The sequence below is a fragment of the Acomys russatus genome, chromosome X (genome assembly GCF_903995435.1).
Source record: "Acomys russatus chromosome X, mAcoRus1.1, whole genome shotgun sequence".
Taxonomy (NCBI): Eukaryota; Metazoa; Chordata; class Mammalia; order Rodentia; family Muridae; genus Acomys; species Acomys russatus.
In genome coordinates, this window is record NC_067169.1 from 52,803,111 (window position 1) to 52,826,946 (window position 23,836).

The 23,836-nt window shown below is 47.7% G+C and overlaps 1 protein-coding gene across 7 annotated transcripts in view; it reads left to right on the forward strand.

Annotated features, from left to right (window-relative positions):
- Nhsl2 (NHS like 2) overlaps nucleotides 1-23,836 on the forward strand; it is a 246,807-nt gene that overhangs the window by 162,501 nt on the left and 60,470 nt on the right. For 3 of the 7 annotated variants that reach the window (XM_051142197.1, XM_051142198.1, XM_051142203.1), the window contains exon 1: nucleotides 18,262-18,877. The exons of 2 other annotated variants lie outside the window; for them this stretch is intronic. In XM_051142197.1, coding sequence (XP_050998154.1) covers nucleotides 18,835-18,877 — 43 coding nt within the window. In that variant the 5' untranslated portion in view covers nucleotides 18,262-18,834. Of the gene's footprint in view, nucleotides 1-6,103; nucleotides 6,211-18,261; nucleotides 18,878-23,836 lie in introns of those variants that run through there. 2 more of the 7 variants (XM_051142201.1, XM_051142202.1) reach the window with 1 other exon arrangement.

A 23,836-nucleotide genomic window follows, 5' to 3' on the forward strand; every position in this document is an offset into this window, starting at 1 on the left:
GGTTGGGTGTCAGGAGATGCTGTCAGTAGCTGGGATATTTCATAGGCGAAGGGTTTTTTTGTTTGTTTGTTTGTTTGTGTTTTTGTTTTAAAGGCATTTTAGAAAGAGTTTGAGGTTAGACATTGCTCTCTTCAGTTTTAAGGCTCCAATAGTTGTGTTACATTTTTACCAAATGTAGATTCTATTGGGTTTGTTTGTTCAGAAGGGGGTCTATTGAAGGCTCAGCTGGTAGCACAATGCATGAACACTTGCATTATGGTTCACAGGGTCCTACCTAGGCTGGATCCCAAGCACCTCAGAAAACACTTGCTTCGGTTGGCATCCTCTCTCCTGAATCAACTTCTTCAACACTGCTTGAAATGTGACAGCAGCTTCTTCTGTGGCACAAGACTGTCCTAAAACTTTTATAGTTTTCATCCACCCCAAACCTATTCTTGAGCCTGTGTATCCAGCCCTTACCGGGGATCCATGGCTTGGCATCGTTCTCTTCCTAGCTCCCTTGCTGGAGTTTTCTTATATGGTTCTGACAGCACAAATTGCCAGCAACAGTTAGAACACATCTTCTGTTCATGTCTTCCACCCACAAATTTCATCCCTTTTGCGTGCATTTCTCCTTTCTTCACAGTTTTGCAGATAGATTTGTTCTTGCCATAGTCTTAGCAACCTTGGCACACAGCTCCTCTTTCCCTCATTAACTTGAGAACTTTCACTTCATGGAAGCTCTTGGTGGATTTTCTTTGGCATAGCCAAATTGTTAGGTAGCTAGTTGGATATTAGCAGGATTAGAGGGATTGGGGCTAGACTGCTTTCTCATATCAACAGCTTGTAAAATTAAGTTCTCCAACTGCAGGTCTGATCATCTAAATGAGACCTGACATTTTCCCCCCAAGACAGGGTTTCTCTGTTTTAGCCCTGGCTGTCCTGGAACTCAGTCTGTAGACCAAGCTGGCCTTGAACTCACAGAGATCCTTTTAGCTGTACCTCCCGAGTGCTGGGATGAAAGGTGTGCACCACCACCACCACCCAGCTGGCACCTGATTCTTATCTCTGGCCTGGGATGAGGGCTGCCAATCTGAACTAACCAGAAGACCATCAATTGAAACTGTCTAAACTTGATTCCAGGATGCCTGAATCTCGTAAAATTATTGTATGTAGGAGGTTTTTTTTGAGAAAGAGCAGAGGTATACTATTGTACCCTCTTAGAAGAGTCCAGATGAGCCTGTCAATCATCTAGACAGGAAAGCACCCCTTAGGAAAGCTGTTCCAGAGACAGCTTTAGAAATAATATAGTGCCTGCCTAAAATGTAATTCAGCAGGACAGTCTCTCTTACTATTGTCACTCCTACTACTTGAGAGGGTGTTTACAAAACTCCCCGTGGTCACTGTCCTCTCAATGCTACAAACTGGATCTGCTTACCATATTACATTTTGTGCATCTCACCCAAATTCTTTTGATGGAAATTATAAGGACAGAGGAAGGATCCAAAGGGTGGATATGGGTGGACCTAAGTGACCATCCCTCTTCTTGGTATTTGGGGCCATTATTAAGTAAACTTAGGATTACTTGAACCGAGATGGCTAAGTGGCCAAGGGAGTAGGTAGAAGATACAGTGTATGAACAAAAGATTAATTTAAGTCACCAGTGGCTCAGAGTACTATGAGGTGAGCTTCCATCATGCTCCTCAGAATGAGGCACAGTCTAAACAACAACTAATTGTTGATTTCTGGAATTTTCCAGTTCATGGTTTTGGACTTTGGTTAATCATGGGCAATGGAAACTTCAGAAAGCAAGATTAGATAAGGGGAGACTACTGTAGCTTACAAGTCAGGTATTTTTTATTACCTTCCCAGTACACCAATGAGAAGAACCAGGGCTGGGATTGAGTGAAGAGGGCCAGGGATGCAATAGAGTTTACAGAAAGCAGATGATCATGTGGTGTAGGCACTCCATATGAAATGAGAATTAAGAGGAATGATGCAGAATGCAGAGATATAGGAGGGGGTCTACCTCTGCAGAGCTCCTGTTGTTGTTGCTTTCTAAACTGGTAGCAAAGTTAGTTAATGTAGAAACCTAAAGGAAGAAGAAACTGCTAGGTGTTTCTAGAGATTTTAGAGTCAAAGCCTGGGTTCTGGCAGCCATAATAAGCTAGGCTCAGCTGCTGGTCCTCAATAGGCCAATTAAAAAGACAAGCAATAGGACGCAGCATGGTGGCACACACCTTTAATCCCAACACTCTCGAAGCAGAGGTAGGAGAGATTCTGTTAGTTCCCGGCCAGTGTAGAGTTCACTGACTCCCAGGCTAGTCAGGGCTACATAGTGAGACTTAGTCTCAGAGAGGAGAGGTGCAGAGGAGAAAGAAGAGAAAAGAGGCAAGGAGAGAAGAGAAGAGAGATTGTGAATTACTGGTTAAAAAAATAGGGGAAAATGCTGTGAGTTCGAGGCCAGCCTGGGCTACAGAGTGAGTCCAGGACAGCCAAGCCTACATGGAGAAATCCTGTCTCAAAAAACCAAAAGAAAAAAAAAGAAAGAAAAAGAAAAAGAATTTCAGTATGACCTCACAGGGAAGAGGAACAAATAAAAGGGTCTACTGTACCCAGATCCATCTTCAAGGTTCTAACATAAGTTTTAGGTTTAAATAGAGGGCAAGAGGTATGTATAACTGTCCTAATTAGGTTTTTATTGCTGTGATAAAACACTGAACAGATCCACCCTGGGGGAGGAAGGGGTTTATTTGGCTAACACATCCCAGGTCACAGTCCATCACTAAGAAGTCAGGGATGGAGCTGAAACAGGAACAGAGGCAGGAACCACAAAGGAATGCTGCTTACCGACTTGTTCCCCAGGGTTTGCTCAGCCTGCTTTATTATCCAACCCAGGGCCACCTGTCCAGGGGTGTCACTTTCCCTAGTCAACTGAACTCTCCCACATCTATCAAGAAAATGCCTCCACAGACAAATCTGATGGAGGTGCTTCCCCAAGTGATGTTCCTCTTTCCAGGGGTCTCTAGTTTGTGTGAAGTAGACAAACCAACCAACACAATAACTAGTCAGTCCTGGTCAGAGTGTGACCCCACCCATCACTAACTTATAATGGTCCACTCTCTGTCTATACAGCAAGGTAGTCTGGTTAGTTGTGAAAAGTGTGTGAATTTTCCCCCTGGGAGGCAAGTTCCTCCTCTGGCTGGCACCAGCATTTCCATTTCTTGGGGTTATTATTTCACTAATCTGATAGCCAAGGGGATGGGCCCATGTGTCTCTTTTAAATATCTTCTTTCCAACCAGGATGGTTCTAGAGAGATCTTGAGCAAGCTGCCTCCCCTCTCTTGTATATCTATAGAGTGAACTGGACTATACCTGTTTGACAGGGCTGTTCTGAGAAAAGTCTGTAATGATGACCTTGAACTGTGCTTTGAAGAGCTGGAAATATAGATCTGAGGAGGGCTTCTGTAGCCTTAATCATATTCAACTTACATTTTTTTACATATGTTCATTTTATTTATGTATGTTTCGCCTGAATGGATGCATTGCACTACATGTGTTTGGCACTCAAGGAGGTCAAAAGAGCACATCAGATCCCCCAGCACTGGAGTTACGGATGGTTGTGAACTATCCTGTGGGTGCTGGTAGAACTGAACCTGGGTCCTCTGCAAGAGCAGCAAGTGCTCTTAACCGCTGAGCCATCTCTCCAGCCCTATAGTCAACTTCTTGGCCAAGGCAATGCATGCACAGATGTGTCCAGTTCGTGGTCATTCATTCATTCCTCATCCCCTCTTGCCATCTTCTCTCTCCACACTTGGAAACCCCACCTTTTCTTGCTCACGCTCCCTCATCTCGCTGGGGACAGAAGCTCGAGTCCCATGTGTACAGCTCAACTGAATTTTATTCCCTTTCAACTTTCCAAATGTCCCACACTCTGGAATCACCTCACAGGACCACCAGTATCATTCTAGGTTTCTCTGACCTTTATTTTCATCCATTTTTACAATATTGAACCTTCCAAGACTCAGACTTAGGACCTAGCATAAAGAGAGAAAAGATGAAGAAACGAACATTCCTCAAACTTCAGTTATTCCCTTATTACCTTCAAGATTTTTACCAGGTTCATGAATCTCCATGATTTACCAAAAAACCCTATTCATACATCTATTTTCCCAAAATGCTTCCCCTCTGGGTACTTCCTGCTTGCTCTGGGGCTATTTCCCAATCCCTTATTTTGGTCTCACATTGGTGCCGTTGGGGACTTCTTGTCACATTCCACAGTGGGCTGCCAAATCCAAGTAGGGGTCCTGCCATCTTGCAGTTTCCTTGCCATTTCTCCCTCATGAGGCTGGGACAGCTGGTCACTAATCTGAGGGATGTGTGTAGATTTGTTGAAAATGGAAGAGACCCTGGACAGCTGGGTCCCTGGAGCTTGCAGTCCCTGAAGTTACCAGTGTGCCCTTTCCTTTTTTTTTTTTTTTTTTTTTTTTTTTTTTTTTTTTTTTTTGTCTAGCCAACTTGTCATTCTGCATGACCAGTCCACTGGGAAGTGCTTCCCCTCCAGCCCTCCAGACAGAAGCAGGTTTTTTTAAATTCGCCTTCAACACTTTTAATTCTTCTCTGTATTGTCATCACCTTTGGATGTGACAGTCACCCCTCCTACAAGGTGACTTATGTCCCTTGCTCCTACCACTAACTAGCACAGGGCTTGGGCAGAGCAGATCCCTGGGAACTGTTGGCAGAATGTCTAAATGACAGGTGGATGAGGGTGTGTGTGGATGGATGTGTGAATGGATCTCATTTTAGACCTCTTGTCCCCAAATCAGAGAGCTCTGACCCACACCCACAATGCTCTGTGGCTGTGATTATGACAGACACAGACAGATCCCCTGTCCCTGTGTCTGATGACATCAGCACTGAACAGTCTCACTACTGGCCTAAGTGAAGCAGCTCAGGGCTGTCTGTCTCCAGCAGACTTGATTCCAGGACCGATGGCCCTACCTTCCTGCCAGGCTGTTGAGACTGGAACAGGCTGCTGAGCCAGCACCACCTGCCCCTTGTCACTTATCCCACAGGGCTGCAGCACTCGCGACAGGCTGCTGCATGTGTGTGAGAGAGAGGGCGAGGAGAGAGCGCGCGCATGCGGAGCGCGCATGGATTTTCTGTGGGACACGAAAAGAGCCTTCTCATTGGCTGCCGGGGGTCCCATTTCCAGTCTGTGAATCTCTAGGCTGCTGGCTCTGCCCTCCCATGGGAAGGCAAAACAGGCAAGGGAGGGGAAAGTGGAGTGAGGCTTCAGGTGTGTCTGACAAGGAAGCAGGTACGCCTGGTGGCCGCATTGGGCATTCCAGAGGCATCTGGACGTGCTAACGCCAAGCCTGCAGCCTGGAAGCCTCGTGCTCTGCCTAAATTTCTTCAGGTTAGGACTGGAGCCCAGAACCCACTGGCAGCTGTCACAGAACTGGATCCGTCCCCCAGTGGAACAGGGAGCTGTGTCACTTAGAATTCCTGGGTAGCACATTCCTTCACTGGTCCCTGTCACACTCATGGATGAGGCTCTGTTATTGGCCCCTCGCTCCTGCAAGCTTCTGCAGATCCAGAGAGCAAACGGCATCAGGAATGACAGCTCTGAGAGCAGAGGCAGCCAGGGACAGTAAGGGCAAACGAGTCGGGTCCCGGGGGTTGCGGGGGCTGGCCCCATGTGCCGCCTCAGATGAGGTGGGGGTTTTACACAGGGTTTGCTAGGGTTCTTTTTTGGAACCTGGGCTGCTAGACCTGACAGGAGCGCTGAGCAAGGGGGAGGGGATAGAGAGGGAGGAAGGGAGCGAGGGAGGGGAGAGGGAGAGAGGGAGGAGAGAGAGAGAGAGAGAGAGAGAGAGAGAGAGAGAGAGAGAGAGAGAGAGAGAGAGAGAGAGAGAGAGAGAGAGACCTAGCAGGCTCTAGTCCAAGTGAGAGGTTCAGATCTGGACAATACTGTGCCAAGGACACAAGTGGGATTTGGAAGAGCCATGTGTGTAAAAAGCAAAGCTGAGGTGATGTAAGCACCTGGGGAGGAGCACAGGTCGAGGAGGAGGAAGAGGAGGAGGAGAAGGGGAGGAGGAGGAGGGGGAGGAGGAGGAGGCGCGGCGCGGTGGCCGCGGTGGCTGCCAGTCCAGAGCAGAATGATGGGCAACTCTCACTACAAGCAACCGAGGAGTAAGAGCCAAAGCAGCAGGATGCATTCAGCAACAGGTACTCTCTTTCCTTCCCTCCTTCCCCCCCCCGCACCCCCCCCCCGCCCCCGGGCTTCTCTAGCCAGGGCCTCCCTGGCTCACAGGGCCCCTGACCCTTGGCGTGACTTGCAGGGGCTGCAAGGGGGCGGGGAGAAAGCCTGAGGGAGATGCGGGTGAATTCCCAGATCCCCTGCTCTAGTGCAAGGCTGAATTGCATAAGTCTGAGCTCCCTGAGCAGGCAGGAGCTGGTTTCTTGGCCAGCAACTCTGTGTAGCCTCTGGAGGGTGGCTGGAGCGCCAGCTACTGAAGTTTATTGCTAGCACGGTGCTTTCTCCCTGGAGCCATGCACAGCTTACCCTTCAGGAGTCTCCTTTGTTATTCAAACCTCAGGCTCTCCCAGCCCCCAGCCCCGCCCCACACGTGTACACCTACACCTCTCAGGGCTCCACCTCGGCTGCCGCCTGCTCAGAGTAATCCAGATGAAGCTGTTTCTTGCTGTGTAATGCCCTACCCCCCACCTCCGGGCCCCAGCCCTGACTGAGCTCCTCTCCCTGCAAGGACAGCTTGGAGTCTGTTGTCCTTTTCAATGTACTCTTCTTTGTCCACTTTGCCCCTCCAGAGGTGGACTCAAGGGTGCTGCCATAGTTTCCCCCAACAACTTCTTCCTAAACGCCCCGCAGTGTGGAGATCAGGGTCTGGAGACAACTTTTGCTAGCTCGCCTTTGCAAGATAGTGCAAGAGCACTGGGCAAGGAACCCGCCACTCTCATCCTATTCATGCCAACTTAACTTTTATCCCCTTCCCCGTTTTGAAACCTGGGCCTCAGACATTCCAGGAAAGGGCACCACCACTGAGTTGCATCTCCAGCCCTCCTCTCTTGGCAGCACCCCATTTTTTTTCTCCCTCTCCCCCCCTACACAGTCGCAGGGGTGCCCAGAGTTCTCTCTGTGCCCATTTGGGAAGCTTTCGTCCACTATCCAGGTCAATGGGAAGGAAAGGGATGTTTCTGCCAAGTGTAAGTCAAATTTACTGCAGAAAGTAGTAGATGGGTCAGTGCCATTCTGAAAGCATGTCATGTTCCAACACAGAGGATGCCTCTGTCTGTTACTGGGACTCTGCTGGCCAGGCGTTTAAGGGTAGTTGTGCAAGGCTAGTCATAGTGGCAGCCCTGGAAGGGGAGAATCTCACAGGGTGTTTGGGAGAGGCATCTGGAAGAAGGGATGTGCTGATGAGGCACCCCCACCCCCCACCCCTGCTCCTGGGATCCTCCCCCAGGAGTATTGCTTTGGACTTCAGAGGAGGCTGAATTGGCTCATTTGGTGGACTAACTCAAGGACAAGATTCTGAGTATTGGAGTTTCTCTGTGATAGTCTGAGAGCACACTCTTTTAAGGTTACTATTAGTAAGTAAGTGGCTCAGCCGCCACCTTCTAGCATCTCCTCCTCTGGCATGGAGATGGAGGCTCAGGCCCTGCTGGTGAACACAGCGATGCTTTGTTCAAACTTTGGGCAGTTACTGGCTGTTGTTTCATTTCTTAGCAATTGTTTTGTGGTTTCGATGCCTGCCCCAACTCAGGGCCTTCCTGGAGGCAGGAGCTCCTAGCAGCCTCTCAGAGCATGAGGAGGCCCTGGCCTCTTGACCACTTCTCCCTTCCCCAATCGATACCTTCCACCTCCTAATCCAGCGGCTACGCCTGCTCACTTAACTAGCTCTAGGCAGCCCCAGAAGCCCCCAGGATAAACCCACTCCCATTAGGTAGACCTAAGAGTTAGTGTTCAGTTCCCCATCCCTTGCAGTATAGCCCCTCACAGGCTGTTCAAAGAGGGAGAAAGGAGCAACCAACCAACCAATCTACCATGCTCTCAGAGAAAAGCTGAGACCCTGCCTGGCTATGGGAAGTCCTGCAGTGACTGGGAAAGGTTCCCCATCATTAAATGCAAATGTCCTGTCCTCAGAGGTCTCAGCCCCGCCTCCCCCCTCTCTGTCTCTGTCTCTCTGTCAGTCAGTCAGTCTGTCTGTCTGTCTGTCTCACTGGCACCTCTCCCTTAACAGTCTACCCTGAGGAAACCACTTCTGTAGGCTTGACCTCTGTGCCGCTGTCTGCCGCCAAGACTAACATACATAACCCAGGGCTCCTGCTCCAAGCCAGTGTCCCGTGAGTGCCCCACACTCAGCTGAGCACAGCTTGCTCCATCCTTTACCTTCTTGCTTTTCTTTCTCTCTTCCTTCTAGAAACCCAAACTAAGAACCTAGGAGTTATCCTTCACTCTGCTCTCTCCTTGATCTCACACAGCTTTCCCTTGTGCATCCACCCGACCCTTCACCCAACAATGATTTGCTGCTGAAGCTTGTTCTGAGACATAGCCCCCTGCTCCTCTGGTCCAATGCCAATGTCCACTCTTGCCTGTTCTAGACCTGACTCCTGGCCTCAGTCTCCGACCTTCTCCTAGCTAACCTAATAGCCACCGTAGTGTTCTTCCCTGGTACTTTCTTGTTTTGCTGACTTGGTTGGGGTGGGAGTGTCAAGACTGTAGCTCAGCTGTGGCAGCAGATCCTGAGTGGCCTTAGATGTATTGTAGACGGCGGAGAGAACACTTCTTACCTTTTCGTTCTGTATGTATTCTAATGCCTAGTAGGAAAATCTACATAGTATATCAAACCCAGGGTGTCTCAAGAGTTTTTATTAGGGTAAGGTTAAGTGTTTTTCAAGTGAGTCTCTCTGGATGAAATGATTAATAGTATGCTTGCTGCATGAAAAAGGCAAAAGTTGAGAAGCTGGCAAAACAGTGCTTGAGCTTCGGGGTGAAAGACAGTTTCTGGGATAAAGTGTATGTCCCCAGCACATTTTAGTGATCTTCAAGATTGGGCCCTTCCTGCTCCACCAACCTCACCTGCTGTCACTTCTCACCCTAAACTTGATGATACAGTCATACTGAATGGCTTCTTTCCTAAAACCAGTCATTCACTATTTCTGTGCTTTCCTCAGCCTGGGGCATATCTTCCACCCCCACCCCCTCTCCCCAACCCCTCCACCCCCATTGTGCTCTGGCAACTTTCCATTTGCCCTTCAAAACTCTCATCCAGCGTCATCTCTTCTCTGACATCTTCCTCATCTAGGCTCCATCCTGCATCACTCTTTATGCACATTTGATACATTCTCATAATTTTACCAGTTGCAGATGCTGCTATTTTTGTATTATTGACTTTTGAAATGTAGTTTGATTTTGTAGTTCATGCTGACTTCGAATTCCTTTCGCAGCCAAGCATGGCCGTGAACTCCTGCTCTTCCTGCTTCAGCCTCCCCAGTGCTTTGATCACAGGTGCATGCCACTGCAACTGGGCATGCTGTTCGTTCATTTACTTAATACAGTGCTGGGGGCTGAACACAGGGCCTTGTGCCTACTCGGTATTGCAGCTCTACGACTGAGTTCCACTCCTAGAGCTGGGGTTGCCACTGCGCACTTAAATGGATTTCAAGGACTACACATCTGAGAGGATAAGAATGGGCCCATGACTAGGCTTCCCGGCTTTCGTACCCATGAACCTGCTGGTTGACTTTAAGCAAGTCACTTGCTTTTGTCGCTTGCATCTTTTGGCTGTAAACAGTCGGGGGGGGGGATCCTTAGTAGGGACGTGCAGGGAGTTGAGAGAATGAGCTGGCTTGGAAAGCTTTTTGAAAGTTGATGTTGCTTTTCAAATGGGGGAAGGGTACTGATCACAGAATGGGGAGCACTCCCAAGCTGGAGGCAGACATGGGCCCTGCATGTTTGAGAGACCAGGGGTAGCCACTAAGCTCAGCAGTTGGTCCAACTGGATGGGGGGAAAGGTGGGGTGGGGAGACACAGCACCAGCATGTGCAATCCCAGCAAGACTTAGAACATAGTAGGCTGCTTTGAGGGGCGAAAGCTTGTCTGCCAGCTTCACAATCTGGAAATGGTTTCTCACCAGCTTCCAAGCGTGTCACTTCGTGAGCAAATGTGGCTCTGCCACCCTGTTATTCTGTATGTAGTGTGGTAGTTAATGTGTGTTTGTGGCACTGTTACTGCCTAGCATATGCATAACTTTCCATATGGCTGTAACAGGCGGGGGATCCTTGGTGGGGACGTGCAGGAAGTTGGGAGAATGCACTATGAGCTGAGTTGGAAAGCTTTTTGAAAGTTGACTTTGCTTTTCAAATGGAGGGAGGGTGCTGATGACAGAGGACCTTGCAGAGAAGAGAGAGCGACCTTGCGTTCGTCATACACTGACTACATGCCAGCACTTTACATCCACTGCTTAGCCCTTTGAACAACTGCCAGGGATGGATTGTTGATGCCATTTTACAGATGAGGAAATGAGAACCAGAGGGAGGACTGTCCTAGAGTCTGATGCTAAGGAAGACGTAGAAGAAAAACTTGAGCTCAAGTCTGTCTGCCTTTTGAGCTGGACCTATTATGGCATGGCATGTGTTGCTTCTCAGCATCTTTGTAGTTGTGGCAGGAGTTAGTAACCCTGGAGACTGGGTGCTGTGGAAGGAGGAGACCATGGCTCCGTTCTGGTAGGATGAGCAAATCTCTATAGCAACAAAGACTGCAATGCCCAGCTTGGTAAGTCCCACCATATGTCTGTTTGATAGCACGTTTGTATTGTTGGAATAATTGAGCTCATGAGGCTCTGTGTTGGGCCCAGAAGCTAGAGCAGGGGACGCCTGTGCTGTTACGAAAGTGAGACTCATGGACTTAAACTAGGTGTTTAGAAAGGCTTCAGGTCCAGAGACAACTGTTATCAGGTTGGCTTCCAGAATCCCCCTCCCCGACAGGTGTGGTGCTGTGAGCAAGGCGACCCATGCTTCAGGCTGAAAATGAGTACACTGTTCTCTTGTTCTCTGTACCAAAACAAAGTGAAGGATTCGTTTGATTACATTTTGAAGGCATTTTTATAGTTGACCTGGCCCTTTCATCTTCACAAATTTATTGAATTTACAGCATCCTTGCTATCATCAAAATGGAAAATAAATGACAGAGACTTAGGAGGAAGTCAAACCTCGCCTTCCCATCCATGACTTCTTCCCAAAGACATATTTTCTAACCAGGCTTAATGGTTTCATTGGAACACAAGGAATGGGTTAAAATTCTAGACCCGTAAACAAAAATATTTCCCAGCACCCCTTGCTTCCGATAACTGACAGATATCTTACAGCAGAGGTATGGGCCCTAGAGGTCAGGGCCCATCATGGTACTCACGTTGTATTAGTTACTTTTACATCTCTGTGACCAAATACCCAAGAGAAAAACTTAAAAGAGAAAGACTTTGAGCTGGGCTTGGTGGCGCACGCCTATAATCCCAGCACTCAGGAAGCAGAGGCGGGCAGATCACTGTGAGTTCGAGGTCAGCCTGGTCTACAGAGTGAGTTCCAGGACAGCCAGGGCTACACAGAGAAACCCTGTCTCAAAACAAACAAAAAGAGAGAGAGAGAAGACTTCTTTTAAAAGAGGAAAGAGGCATAGTTCGAGAGGGCTCAGTCATGACAGAGTATGATGGTAGACACATGTGGGGAGCAGGTTCTCCACGTATGGGGGCCAGAACACAGAACACAGAGAAAGGACTGAGTGGGGACCAAGTAGAACTCTCGTCCCAGTAACCTCCCCCTTCTAAAGTCCCCACTGCTTTATAAAATAGCACTGTGGACAGAACAAAACACATAAGCCTACAGAGGACATGACATAGTCAATGACACCCACATTTCCTGGACCAGAACTGGAAGAAAAAAAAAAGATGAAAAAAAAAAAAAAAACCAAAGCCAAACTAACAACAAAACATAGTGACCATCATAATGTCAAAATACAGGGAAATGACTAAATTTAGAGCATCCAACTTCACTGAACCATGGTGGAGTCATGTGAGCACTGAATAAGAAAACTATTGAGGAACATGAGCAATGCGTATAAAAAAATAAAACAGAGGGAAAAGGGAAGGGAGAAATGTTATAATTATAATCTCAAGAATTAAAATTTTAAAATGTGGAACATAAAAACACAAAAACCATCTCTGCATGTGCTCAAGAGTGGGAACAGAACTGTGGAGAAATGAAAACTTGATTGATGTGCAATGCAGGGTGGGTGAATCTTTCTTTGGCTTAGATTTCCATTAATGCTGATGCATGGCCTGTGCAAATAATATAAACCATTAACACATAGAGAAACTACACCGGCAAGTCTGTCATACAAAATCAGGTGTCTTTTGGTGTGGGGGTAGGGGTGGTATAGGGAATGTGGCAGCATTAGTGAAGAAAGCCTACGTTTGAATAGAAGCTCAGGTCCTTATGTTGCATCTTTGGAGGAAGTTGTTTATCTCAGCCCTCATATTCTCAATTTCTTTGTTGATAATATGAGGATAAGAATAATATAACCAAGCTCGGTGGTGGTGGTGGCGCACACCTTTAATCCCAGGACTCAGGAGGCACAGGCAGGCAGATCTCTGTGAGTTCGAGGCCAGCCTGATTTACAAAGCGAGTCCAGGATGGCCAAGGCTAACACAGAGAGACCCTGTCTCAAAAAACCAAAAAACATCCAAACAAGGTTATGGTCAAGAACAAATGAGCCAAGATGTTTCAAAGAACTTTGAAGGTATAAAATGCTGAACAGTGTAAAGCAGCAATTCTCATCCTGTGGGTCATGACCCCCTTTGGGGGTCAAATGACACACAGGGATCATATATCAGATATTCTGCATATCAGATATTTACATTACGACTCATAACAGTAACCAAATTATAGTTATGAAGTAGCAACAAAAATAACTTTATGGTTGGGGGTCACCACCACATGAGGAGCTGTATTAAAGGGTCACAACATTAGGAAGGCTGGGGGCCACTGATGTAAAGCCTTACCATGTATATATCATATACATATTTTGAAGAAAAAGTGCTTGGAACTGTTGTGTTTTGGATATGTTTTAAATGTGTCGCCTGAAGGTATGTGTGCTGGCAGCCTGGTCTTCAGTGTGGCGATGCTAAGTCAATGGAAGTGAGACCTGGAGGAAGGTATGTAGGTGGCTGGCTGGGACTGTGCCCTCACAAGAGACTACTGGAGTTCTCTTGAGACCCCAGTTAGATCCCACAAGAGCAACTTGTTATAAGAGCAAGTCTGACCTATCCACCCTTTGGTACTTTGTGATAGCTATTGAAAACAGACTAGTACAGGTATTGTTTCCCACTGTGCCCCTCTATTGACCCCAAAACCATTCTGGGCCCAATGCTGCTAGTGGCTTCAGATGATGGGTTCCTTTTCTTGTGTGAAGTTTGATCAAGCCAATGAAGGTGTTAGTCTTGGGGGAGGAAAATCTGGAATATATTATGGTAGGTTGTTTTCCTTTCTTGAAGTACTTAAATTCTGTGGAGAGAAGTTTAGAATAATTGGTGAATGGCATAACGAAGACTTCCTCAATTTATTGCTTCCTGAGCCAGACTTGACCAGTTCTGGCTTGTGTCCTTAGGGAGGTGACCTAAGTTCTTGGAGTTCTCGTGGCCTCCTTGGTCAGTGCCTCCCTCATAGGGTAGTAGTAAGAACAAGGCAAGGTGCTCCATTAAAGCACCTGCTGTGTAGTAAGTACTATTTGTGAGCTGCTTACTGCTTAAGACTCCCAGAGTAGGATAGGTCTCCAGGGGTTTCCTGAGCTCAATAGGGGAGTTGTGGAGGGGCATAGAGTGTTATATAGCCATGGCTATCTTATTTATTTATTTTAAAAATCCATGCAGGTGTATATTATATGCTGAGAATGTAAGACTAAGACCTCTAGAGAGATCTCTAGCTATTCTCGGAGTTCCTACTGAGAGACGGAGTCCATTGTTGATGCAAATGCATAGGAATTTATTGAGCCAACGTGAAGGGGTCTGCTAAGATCTTTTGAGTTGGAGACTCTGAGAAGCAGAGGCATGGGCTTTTATAGGTTTTAGACAAAGATATGAAATTTACAGTATGTGATGGGTTGAAGCAGCCACAGGAGCATTAGGAACTTTCTTAGTTGGGAAGGGTAAGCACATTCCTGGCAAAGTGGAAATTTTAAACACAAACTGTAACACAAACTCGCTGTCTTTGAGTCAAGCTGAACTCTGCCACACACATAGTGATATTGCTGTCTGTCCTTGGTTCAAGCTGGACCCTAGACAAGCTGGCTGTCCTTGGTGTAAGCTGGACTCTTTAAGCAGAGGAGATTTACAGACTTTGATCTTAATGGGGGTCCTTAAGGGAGGACTGGGTAGGCCAGCTTTTACATTTTCCCAGACTTTGACCTTAATGGGGGTCCTTAATGAGGGGAGCTGGTTCCTTCAAGAACACCTCCACGCCTGCCCTTCCTTTTCTAGCCCTTTCCCTGCTCCAGTTTGTCCCCTCATTCCTTACGCTCTCATGTGACTGTAAAAAATGTAGGCACCATGATTGAAAGCTGGCTTAATTGGTTTATTGTGGTTATCTCTAGTTGCATGCAGTTTCCCAACAAATGACATGACCTTGCTCTTCTTTATGGCTGAAAAGAAACACCATTGTGCCAGGAGCAGTGCCGCATCCCCATAATCCAGGCACCCTGGGAGGCAGAGGCAGGAGGATCTCTGTGAGTTTGAGGCCAGCCTGGTCTACAAAGTGAGTTCAGGACTTCAGGACAGCCAAGGATACACAGAGAAGTGAAGCCCTGTCTCAAACACACACACACACACACACACACACACACACACACACACACACACACACACACACACACACACACACACAAAACCCAACAACAAAAAAAACAGGAAAAAAAAAAAGAAAGAAAAAGAAAAGATACTCCACTGTGTCCATATACCACATTTTCTTTGCCTCCTTTGTTTTGATACCTGGGTTAGTTCCATAACTTAGCTGTTATGAGCAGTGTTGCAATAGAAGTTGTTCTGTAAATACTTATCTTTAAAAAAAAATATGTTTAGTGCCGAGGGTGGAACCCAGGGCTTGTGCATGCACAGTTGAGCCCTGCCTCATGATTGTTGCATCTTTTCATGTCAACATTGAAGTGTCTTCCATGGAAAAACAGACATTTGCTCTCTTACCATGTTGGTTTTGTTTTGTTTTTTGGTTTGCTTTTGGTCAAAGTTTTAAGTCTTTGTTTTTGTTTTTGTTTTTCAAGACAGGGTTTCTCTGTCCTTAGCTGTCCTAGACTCACTTGTTGACCAGGCTGGCCTTGAACTCACAGCCATCCACCTGCCTCTGTCTCCGGAGTGCTAAGATTAAAGGCGTGTGCCACCATGCCTGGCCTCTTACCATGTTGGAACCCAAGCATTTTATTGTGTTTATTGAAGAAGTGAGGAATCCAGATATTTTAATAAACATTAGGTGTGGGTTTGGAAACTACCAATCTTCCATAAACTTTTCATTTATAAAGACTCATGGAACCGAGGTGACATTGCCAAGGTCACTCAGCTCCAGAGATCAATTTGGACAACAGTCCAGCTGCTCCCTTACTGCTGCCACCCATGATGCACTAGAGTTGTCCCTTTTGACCTCTAGGATTTTCTAAGGACAACAGTGCAGAGCACCTTGGGTCACACAGCCATGGAATGTAACCATAGTGCGTTCACACAGGAGAAACTAGAAGGGCCCTCACACTGGAAAGATGATACTTGAAATGACCAAGAGGTCCCTGGTAGAACTTGCATGCTGACAGGTCAGCTCTTTGTCACCCTTGTCAACCCTTTGTCACCCAAATGATTTGGGCTAGTACAGCCTGCTAAGTGCCATCTGTGCCCCTATTGAGCACATGTACTTTGGATGCAACCTTCATTTCTCTCAACAGCAGATTTCCTATTTCAGAAGTTAGTCTCCTGCCCAATTGTCCATGAACACAGATGGAGGGTGTGGGGTCCTGGGTGTATTTTGTTCCCTGGCACTTGCTATTGGAGAAGGTGACACAGGGCCATCTCTGGGAATTCCCCGTGGGGTTAGGACAGTTAGGGTGAGGAGTGCTATTTCCAGCCCTTAAAGCTTGTCTCAGAAAAGATATGCTGTTACCTTGGCTACGCGGGAGTAAGAGATGTCCGCCATCTAGCTTACAGCTCCTTTGCAGTGCTTTGACCCACCTCTGAGTGAGCCAGGAAGGTGCATGAGCTGCCAGCATCTTCTTGCAGAAGATACTTTGGAGACCCTATTCCTGCCTCTGAGCTCTGGCTTGGGGATATCTGGCTTCCCAGTTATTTATCCTCACACTTCTGTCCTCACCTCATGGCTGCACACTGTTGCTTCCAGTGCAAACCAAGAGTATGGCCAACAACAGTGTAAAAGAGAAGCCTTCCTGAACCTTTGGTAGAGGCCTAGAGATGACATAAAGCCCTAGGAGGAACACCAGGAAACATAGGCAAGCACTAGCAGAGTTTGCATTGAGCCATGCAGTGTTTTGCAGCCATTAGCTCAGTCCACACAATACCTGCATAGTATGAGTGCTTTTATTGTCTCGAAAAGAGAATACATAGATTTGCAACCGTGTTTTCTGTAATCTATGGCAGCCTAGAGAAATTAAGTAACTTATCCAAGAGCATACAGGCATTAAGGGAGAGGCCAGGTGACTGGGCACTATAAAAATCTGCCCATGTGAGGGAAGTAAGGTAGGCACCGTGGCTTTACCCTCTGAAGTAGCTACACATTACCTTTGAATTTCAGCGTCTCCCAAGAATTCCCCCAGATGGGTCTGAGTACACGGCTTGTCATCCCCGCACTTAGAAGAAGGATCCTGAACTCAAAGTGAGCTTGGGCTACACAATAAGACATCGTCTGGGGGAAGAAATGTGTGATGGTTCTCAGCCTGGGAAGATTTTTAAACTATGCCCCGACTCTCTACCCTTCAAAAGTCTTGGTCTTATTGGTTTCATATAAAGCACAGGCTGCAGGGAGCAGGGAAACGGTAGACCAGAAGGCTGCAACGGAACACTTCAACCCTCCAGATCTTCACCTGACACCCATCTGCCGTTTTGCCTGTCTCTCCACCTATGACTGTAGCTTTTTCCTCTCTAGTAGCAACCAGACTTCCAGAGAGATAGCCCCAATCCTCCTTCCTCCCTTTCCTTTGTTAGCCTGCTGCAGTGTGGCCTCTACAAAATCCCCTTCTCCAAGTTCACCTGCTCAGTGTTGCTAAAGTGAACATCACTGCTTGGGTACCAGCCAATGCCATGCTTAGATGTAGTCCCTTAGTCTTTTTTTTTTCCCAATGGCTTTAAAAAAATATGCAATAGAAATTTGCCCCGAAGGTAGGACCTCTCCCCCAGAAGCTCCTACCCTGTGCTGAAGGAGTTGAAAATCTTGATACAGGTGATTTCTACCCCCACACTCCCAACCCTCAAACTGCATCCCCATCTCTGTGTCCCTGGCAGAAACAGAGGAGAGCCCAGCTCATGCTGAGTCTCCTCCCATGCTGTAGGCAAGAACCAGTCATGCATCCTCCTCTGATTAGAAAAACTGGCTAGCGGGACACAGGCTCAATCCCTGGCCCATACTCGTTTCACCAATAGAGCCCGTTAGCCATTTAGTACTGGGTAACAAAGGAGTCCATTTGTTGTCGGCTCCTGGCCCACTTGTCTTGCTTCTGTGTCCTTGTCCTTCTAAACGTACAGAAATAAATTTGGAAAGTTGCGTTTTCAGTACTTTAAAGCCAGTGATTCTTTCATGCATGGTGCCCTGGGAAACAGGCTTTGTTAAGAGTCTGTGAGGCACTGTGTGAAGGAGCTAGGAGAAGCATTGAGGAAGGCTAGCCGACTTCTCCCGATGCCCCAGAGAGTGGGGTTGGACTCCAAGTCTCCTTGTCCTCTGGCATGTGTACCTTAGGAGAGGCCCTATCTCTCACTGAGCTTCACTTTCCTCCCCTGTGCACAGGACCTGTCATCTAGTTCTTCTGTCCATGGTGAGGGTGCCCTACACTGTAGAGTCTTTACATGGCTGTGGAGTAGATCCTTGCTAAGAGCTGGAGAAACCGAACTGAGTTACACCCAGCTATAGTTTACAGACTCGTTGCAGGCCCAGAGGGAAAGTGTGTGTGTGTGTGTGTGTGTGTGCTCCAAAGACTTGCAAAAAAACAGGGCCTATCTCTGTGCACGTCTCTCCTGTGGGAAGGAAGGGGCCTGCACGGTGACAATGGACCAGGGCGCTGACTCAGACAGCCCGGTTCCTGTTCATTTCCCCTCCCAGCAGGACAGCCACTGAGCTGAGCGGGAGGTCAGCCCTCCAACGAGGCTAGGACTCAGCCTTTGACTGAGAGCTGAGATCCTTACATAGAGAAAGATAAGCCTAAGTCACAGACAGCTCCCCTCACTGTCCATCAGCTGGGAGTGGGACGAACAGGGCCATTGAGATTGTGGGTGGAGAGCCAGGGGTGCGAAAAGAGAAAGGTGAAACTCCCATTTTGAATCCAGAATTGCTTTTCCTGGACTGGACTGCCCAGGAACTCCACTGAACAATGTGATTGATGGGGCCAAACTGATCCAGCCAGCGTGCTGGGAACTAGCTAAGGCTGTGGCCCTGGATGCCCTACTGAGAAACCTAGGCACAGGTTTGGGACAGCGTGGAGCCCCAGGGCTCTGTGTTCCCAGTGTGAGCCTGACACACGCGTCTCTGTTGTGTGAGGGTTGGCTGGAAGTGGAAGATTCCACTAGGATGGAGAGAGGAGAGTCTCTTACCCTCTTCTGGAGCCGGGGAGGTGAGTGATTGGGAGAGGAGGGGTGGATGGCCAAGTTGGAGAAGGGAGAAGGGAGAAGGGAAGGAATTGTGGGCTCGTGGTGGTGGTGGTGGTGAGGGGGTTGTGCTGTGGTGATAACCAGGGCTGCCTCAGAAAGGAGGGAGACCCTTAGTTCTAGAGGTGTGCAGAGACAAGCCAGACAGAGACTTGGACGACATGCTCTACAGAAGCTCTAAAATTGGGCGGTTCCGGATCTAGAAGGGATGGAGGCGGTCACATCCGAACCCTGATATCTTGCAGTCTTAAGGGATTGTAAAGGTGACTGAGGAACTGTGTGTGCACGTGCCTCTCTCATTTTCTTCAAGTCAACTTAATGTAGATTCTGAGGCTTCGTCTTTCAGCTGAATCTCAGTCAGTTTGGGGGCTTACCCTTGCCTTTAGGCTTGCACTAAAATGCTGGATTTGCTTTTGCAAAGCACGGTTGCTGAGAGAGGCAGGTAAAGGGTACTGTCACTGGTCATTTCCACATGTGCTTCCTAGTGCTGTCTAGACTCAATTCAAGCCAGACCTCCTGGCAGTAAGATAAGTTCAGGGTCCTGGGAGCTTTGTCTGGCTTCTGCAAGGAGTTCCAGCCAGGATGGGGGGTGGGGGTGTAACACGACAGGTCTGTGTCTGGAAACATCTGGGAAGCTGCTGTTTTGGTGGAGGCAGCTGGCAGGACAGAGCGTGAGTGAGTCCGTGGGGTGCCTCTGGGGCTCTAGTCAGCCCTTTGTAGCTGGAGTAGGCTCAAAAAGTATTTACGAGCTCTTAAAGTGATTAGAAAAGCAGAGAGACGCAATCAAAAAGAAGTAACGTGAGGACCATGCATTGCAAGCTGCCATGGAGAGGAATTAGAGGGAAGCGGTGTTTAGTCTTCAGGTCTTTGAGGGGTTGTCATGGGCTGACGGGACTAGATGGGGGTCTGTGTAAAGTCTCATGTGGCATAGTTGGGGCCGGTAGACAAGGAGGCGTTTCCCACCAGGCTCTGCACAGATGTGCTGGGCAGCCTAAAGCAGCCGATGTTCAGCAGCCTTGGAGGGAGAGTGTGTCTTCTCTCCAGTCTGAGTGGGATCCTTTGATGGGAAGCAGGCCTGGGGCGGGCCTTCCTCTTCGGCTGGAAGGAGATGGGAGGAGGGGCAGCTGTCACCTTGGGATGTAGGCCTGGCCCCACCTTGCAGTTGCCTCCTCTCCCCCCTCCTCCCTCCACAGCTGCTTGGCTGGTTACAGCCCCCTCAGTTCCCCTCCCTTACACCCGGCTCCCTGCTTCCACTCTCCCTCACTTGCCCTACTCTGCAGCCATGGGTGGCTTTCAAAATCTCCCAGCCACCTCCCATCACCCCCTGGTGAAAGTCCCCATTTCTTTTTTCTTCTCTATTGCCTCCTTTCTACTCTAAAAACAGAACAGAGATAAGATTATTTCTCACTCTAATACCACTCTGACATTTCATAAATCTATGTCCTAGGCGACTGGAAAGGGCTATATTTAACCTTGCATCTTGTAGCTTTTAATGGAAGGCTCTGCCTTCTAACGCCACAGGAGACCCAAGGCCTGGCTTTCTTCTCTGCTAGCCTAGCTAGCTGCCTGGAAGACCAGAAGCAGTCTCACCTTCTGGTGAGATGGCCATCCCTTCATCCTCAAGCACCCACCACCCTGTCTGTCCCTAAGTGAAGAAGGCCCCTGCCCCACCTTCTAGAGCGTGCCCCCTAGCTTTCTTATCTGCAAGTACTCTCACTGACCACAGAGGTAATACAAGTGGGTGCAGCTGGTGAGAAGAGGTTAGAACACACAGCCTGGAGAATATGGGCTGGGAGCTGGGCTAGGAAACAGCCAGGAGAAAAAGAAAATGTGTTGTCAGGGGCCTGGTTGGGCCGCAGACAGGGAGAAGTGATGCTAAGTAAGGTGGCAGGCTTAGTACCAGAAGCATTGCCTGATGGGACTGTCACAACAGTCCTGGCATTACCTACACTATACCCCAGTGAGGAGGCTTGGACTAAAAGGAATTCAATGACTTGTCCAAAGTTATATCTGTTGAGAAAATGGCAGCTGGAGTCAAACCCAGGCCTATCAAAGTAAAGTCTGGTTACTTTACCCAGAACCAGGAGATCTGTGATTGAATTGGTCTTGCCCTTTGGAGCAGTTCTTATGGTTGCTCCCTGCTGGAGCCTTGCGCAGACTCTTGCTGCACTGCCAGTCATCTCGGCCCAGGCCCACTTCAATTTCTGCCGCAAGCTGAGGAGTCCAGCCCTGTTAGTTGGGTTTTCTTGTTGTTGTTTCATAGTTATTTTTGGTTTTGGTTTTGTCTTGTTGAGAAAGAATCTCACTGTGGAACCCAGGCTGGCCTCAAACTGAAGGCTCTCCTGTGTGCTTGGGGTCGCAGGTATGTGGCGTGGTGCCTAGCGGCTTCCCTGCTCTCAGGCCTTGGAAGTGGCTTTTCTCATACTGTTCTCATCTGCCTTGCTGATAATAGCTTCTTGGATCACTACACAAGCAGTAAGCTATACTCCAGTTTTCCATAGCTGCCGTCAACACTGCTAACACTAATGCTTTCTCTGGCCTGGGACAAATTGCATCCCCCATTTTGTCTCAGGTTCCCCAGCTGCAATGTGCGATGGAAGAGATTCTCTAAAAGCATTTCCAGTTCTCCAAGTCTAGGATGCCCAGGGCCCAGTTCCCTGGCCAGCCCTACCCCTGCTGCCTGCCCTCTTCTTCTTCTTCTTCTTCTTCTTCTTCTTCTTCTTCTTCTTCTTCTTCTTCTTCTTCTTCTTCTTCTTCTTCTTCTTCTTCTTCTTTTCTTCTCTTCTTCTTCTTTTCTTTCTTCTTCTTCTTCTCTTCTTCTTCTTCTTCTTCTTCTCTCTTCTTCTTCTTCTTCTTCTTCTTCTTCTTCTTCTTCTTCTTCTTCTTCTTCTTCTTCTTCTTCTTCTTCTTCTTCAAGTTTTTCAAGACAGGGTTTCTCTGTGTTAGCCCTGGCTGTCCTGGACTTGCTTTCTAGACCAGGCTGGCCTCGAACTCACAGTGATCCACCTGCCTCTGCCTCCTGAATGCTGAGATTAAAGGCATGTGCCACCACACCCGGCTCCCTGCTGCCTTCTTAGTGGTGTTGGAATAAAGCTCACTACAGCTGTAGACTTGGAAAGCTTTGCTGAGGCAAGTGATTGCTCCAGAGCCAATCCACAAAGCAACGGCTCAGGGATAACAGCCACATGTGCAAGCCCTTTTCTTGTTTACCAACTTTTCACAGTGGGCAGTGTGCGTGGTGTGTGTGCAGGGGGGGCTTCCAAGGCAATTTTCAGGGTACACAGTACTGCTGTAAAGAACACTGAATTACATGGTGAGAAAATGACTCTCTCTCCCACTTTCTGATTACCTTAAGGAGAAAGTTTCCATGTGGTACTACGCTTCAACCTTTATAATGCTTGCTAATCTCCTGTTCTAACAAAGGGAGACCTGCCTCAGGCTCAAAGACAGGGACAGGCGACAGTATCTACTCAGAATTTTAATTACTGTGCTCTGTTTCTATTGCAATTTCTTTTTACAGTTGCTTTCTAATTATGGCAAGTGATACTTGTTTGCTTTCTGGTTCTGTGTTTGTTTGGGCAATGCTGAGGATCAAGCCAGGGCCTAGTGTGTACATGCAATCCATCACTGAGATCCATCTCCAGCCCTTTGTTGCCATCCTTGTTTTGGGAGGTTGGTATTTAAAATTGATTTCAATATAATTTTGTCATTATTATTTTATAATTTTTTGAGCAGATAGAATGTAGATTTATTAGTGAAAAACAGAAAGAATCCTTAAGCATGGGAGGGGTTCCAAGGGAGAAATACGTTACTCATTTATTTTGTTTTGTTTTTGTTTGTTTGTTTTGGAGACAAGATCTCATAATGTAACCCTGGCTGGCCTGTAAATTGATATGTAGTCCAGGCTGGCCTCGCATTCACAAAAATCCCCCATCCCTGTGCTGCCTCCCGACTCCTAGGATTAGAGGATTCCGAGGCAGTTTTATGTACTCCATCCAGTCTAACTTCCAACTCGCTTTGGAGACAAGGATGAGCCTCCTGCCTCTACCTCCTGAGTTTGCCTTTTTTTGTTCTTTGTTTTTGGTACCTCTGTGTAGCCCTGGCTGTCCTGGAACCCACTCTGTAGACCAGGCTGGCCTCGAACTCACAGAGATCTGCCTGCCTCTGCCTCCTGAGTGCTAGGATTAAAGGCGTGCGCCACTACCACCCGACCAGATCTATATGAATGCAATTAAATATATATTATACATATATGTGTATACACACACACTGGGTTGGAGAAATTGTTCAATTCCAATAACAGCATCCTAGCATGCTGTTTTCCTGCCTAAATGCTTGGCATGCAAGCGTGAGGACTACAGTTCAGATCCTCAGATCCATGTAATGTTGGGAGTGTGGTGGTCCACCTATAATTTCAGCCTCAGAAGGCAGGACAGGGTTCCCAAGAGCAAGCTAGTTGGCAAGACTATCCATATTGGTGAGCTCTGGATTTGATTGAGAGACCCTGCCCCAATAAAGAAATTTGATCAAAGCCTGGCGTGGTGGCACATGCTTTTAATCCCAGCACTTGGGGAAGCAGAGACAGGCAGATTGCTGTGAATTCGAGGCCAGCCTGGTCTACAAAAGTGAGTCCAGGACAGCCAAGGCTACACAGAGAAACACTGTCTCAAAAAACAAAGAAGAAAGAAAGAAAGAAAATTGATCAAAGATGATTCCTAACATAGACCTCAAGTCTCTGTATGTGTGTGTGTGTGTATGTGCAACAAACACACCAACACACACATACATACACACATGAAATGAAAAAAGGAAAAACATTTAAAAAATTTTTTTTCATCATGCCTTTAATCCCAGCCCTCAGGAGGGCAAAGCAGGAGGATTTCTGTGAGATCGAGGCCAGCCTGATCTACATAGTAAATTCCAAG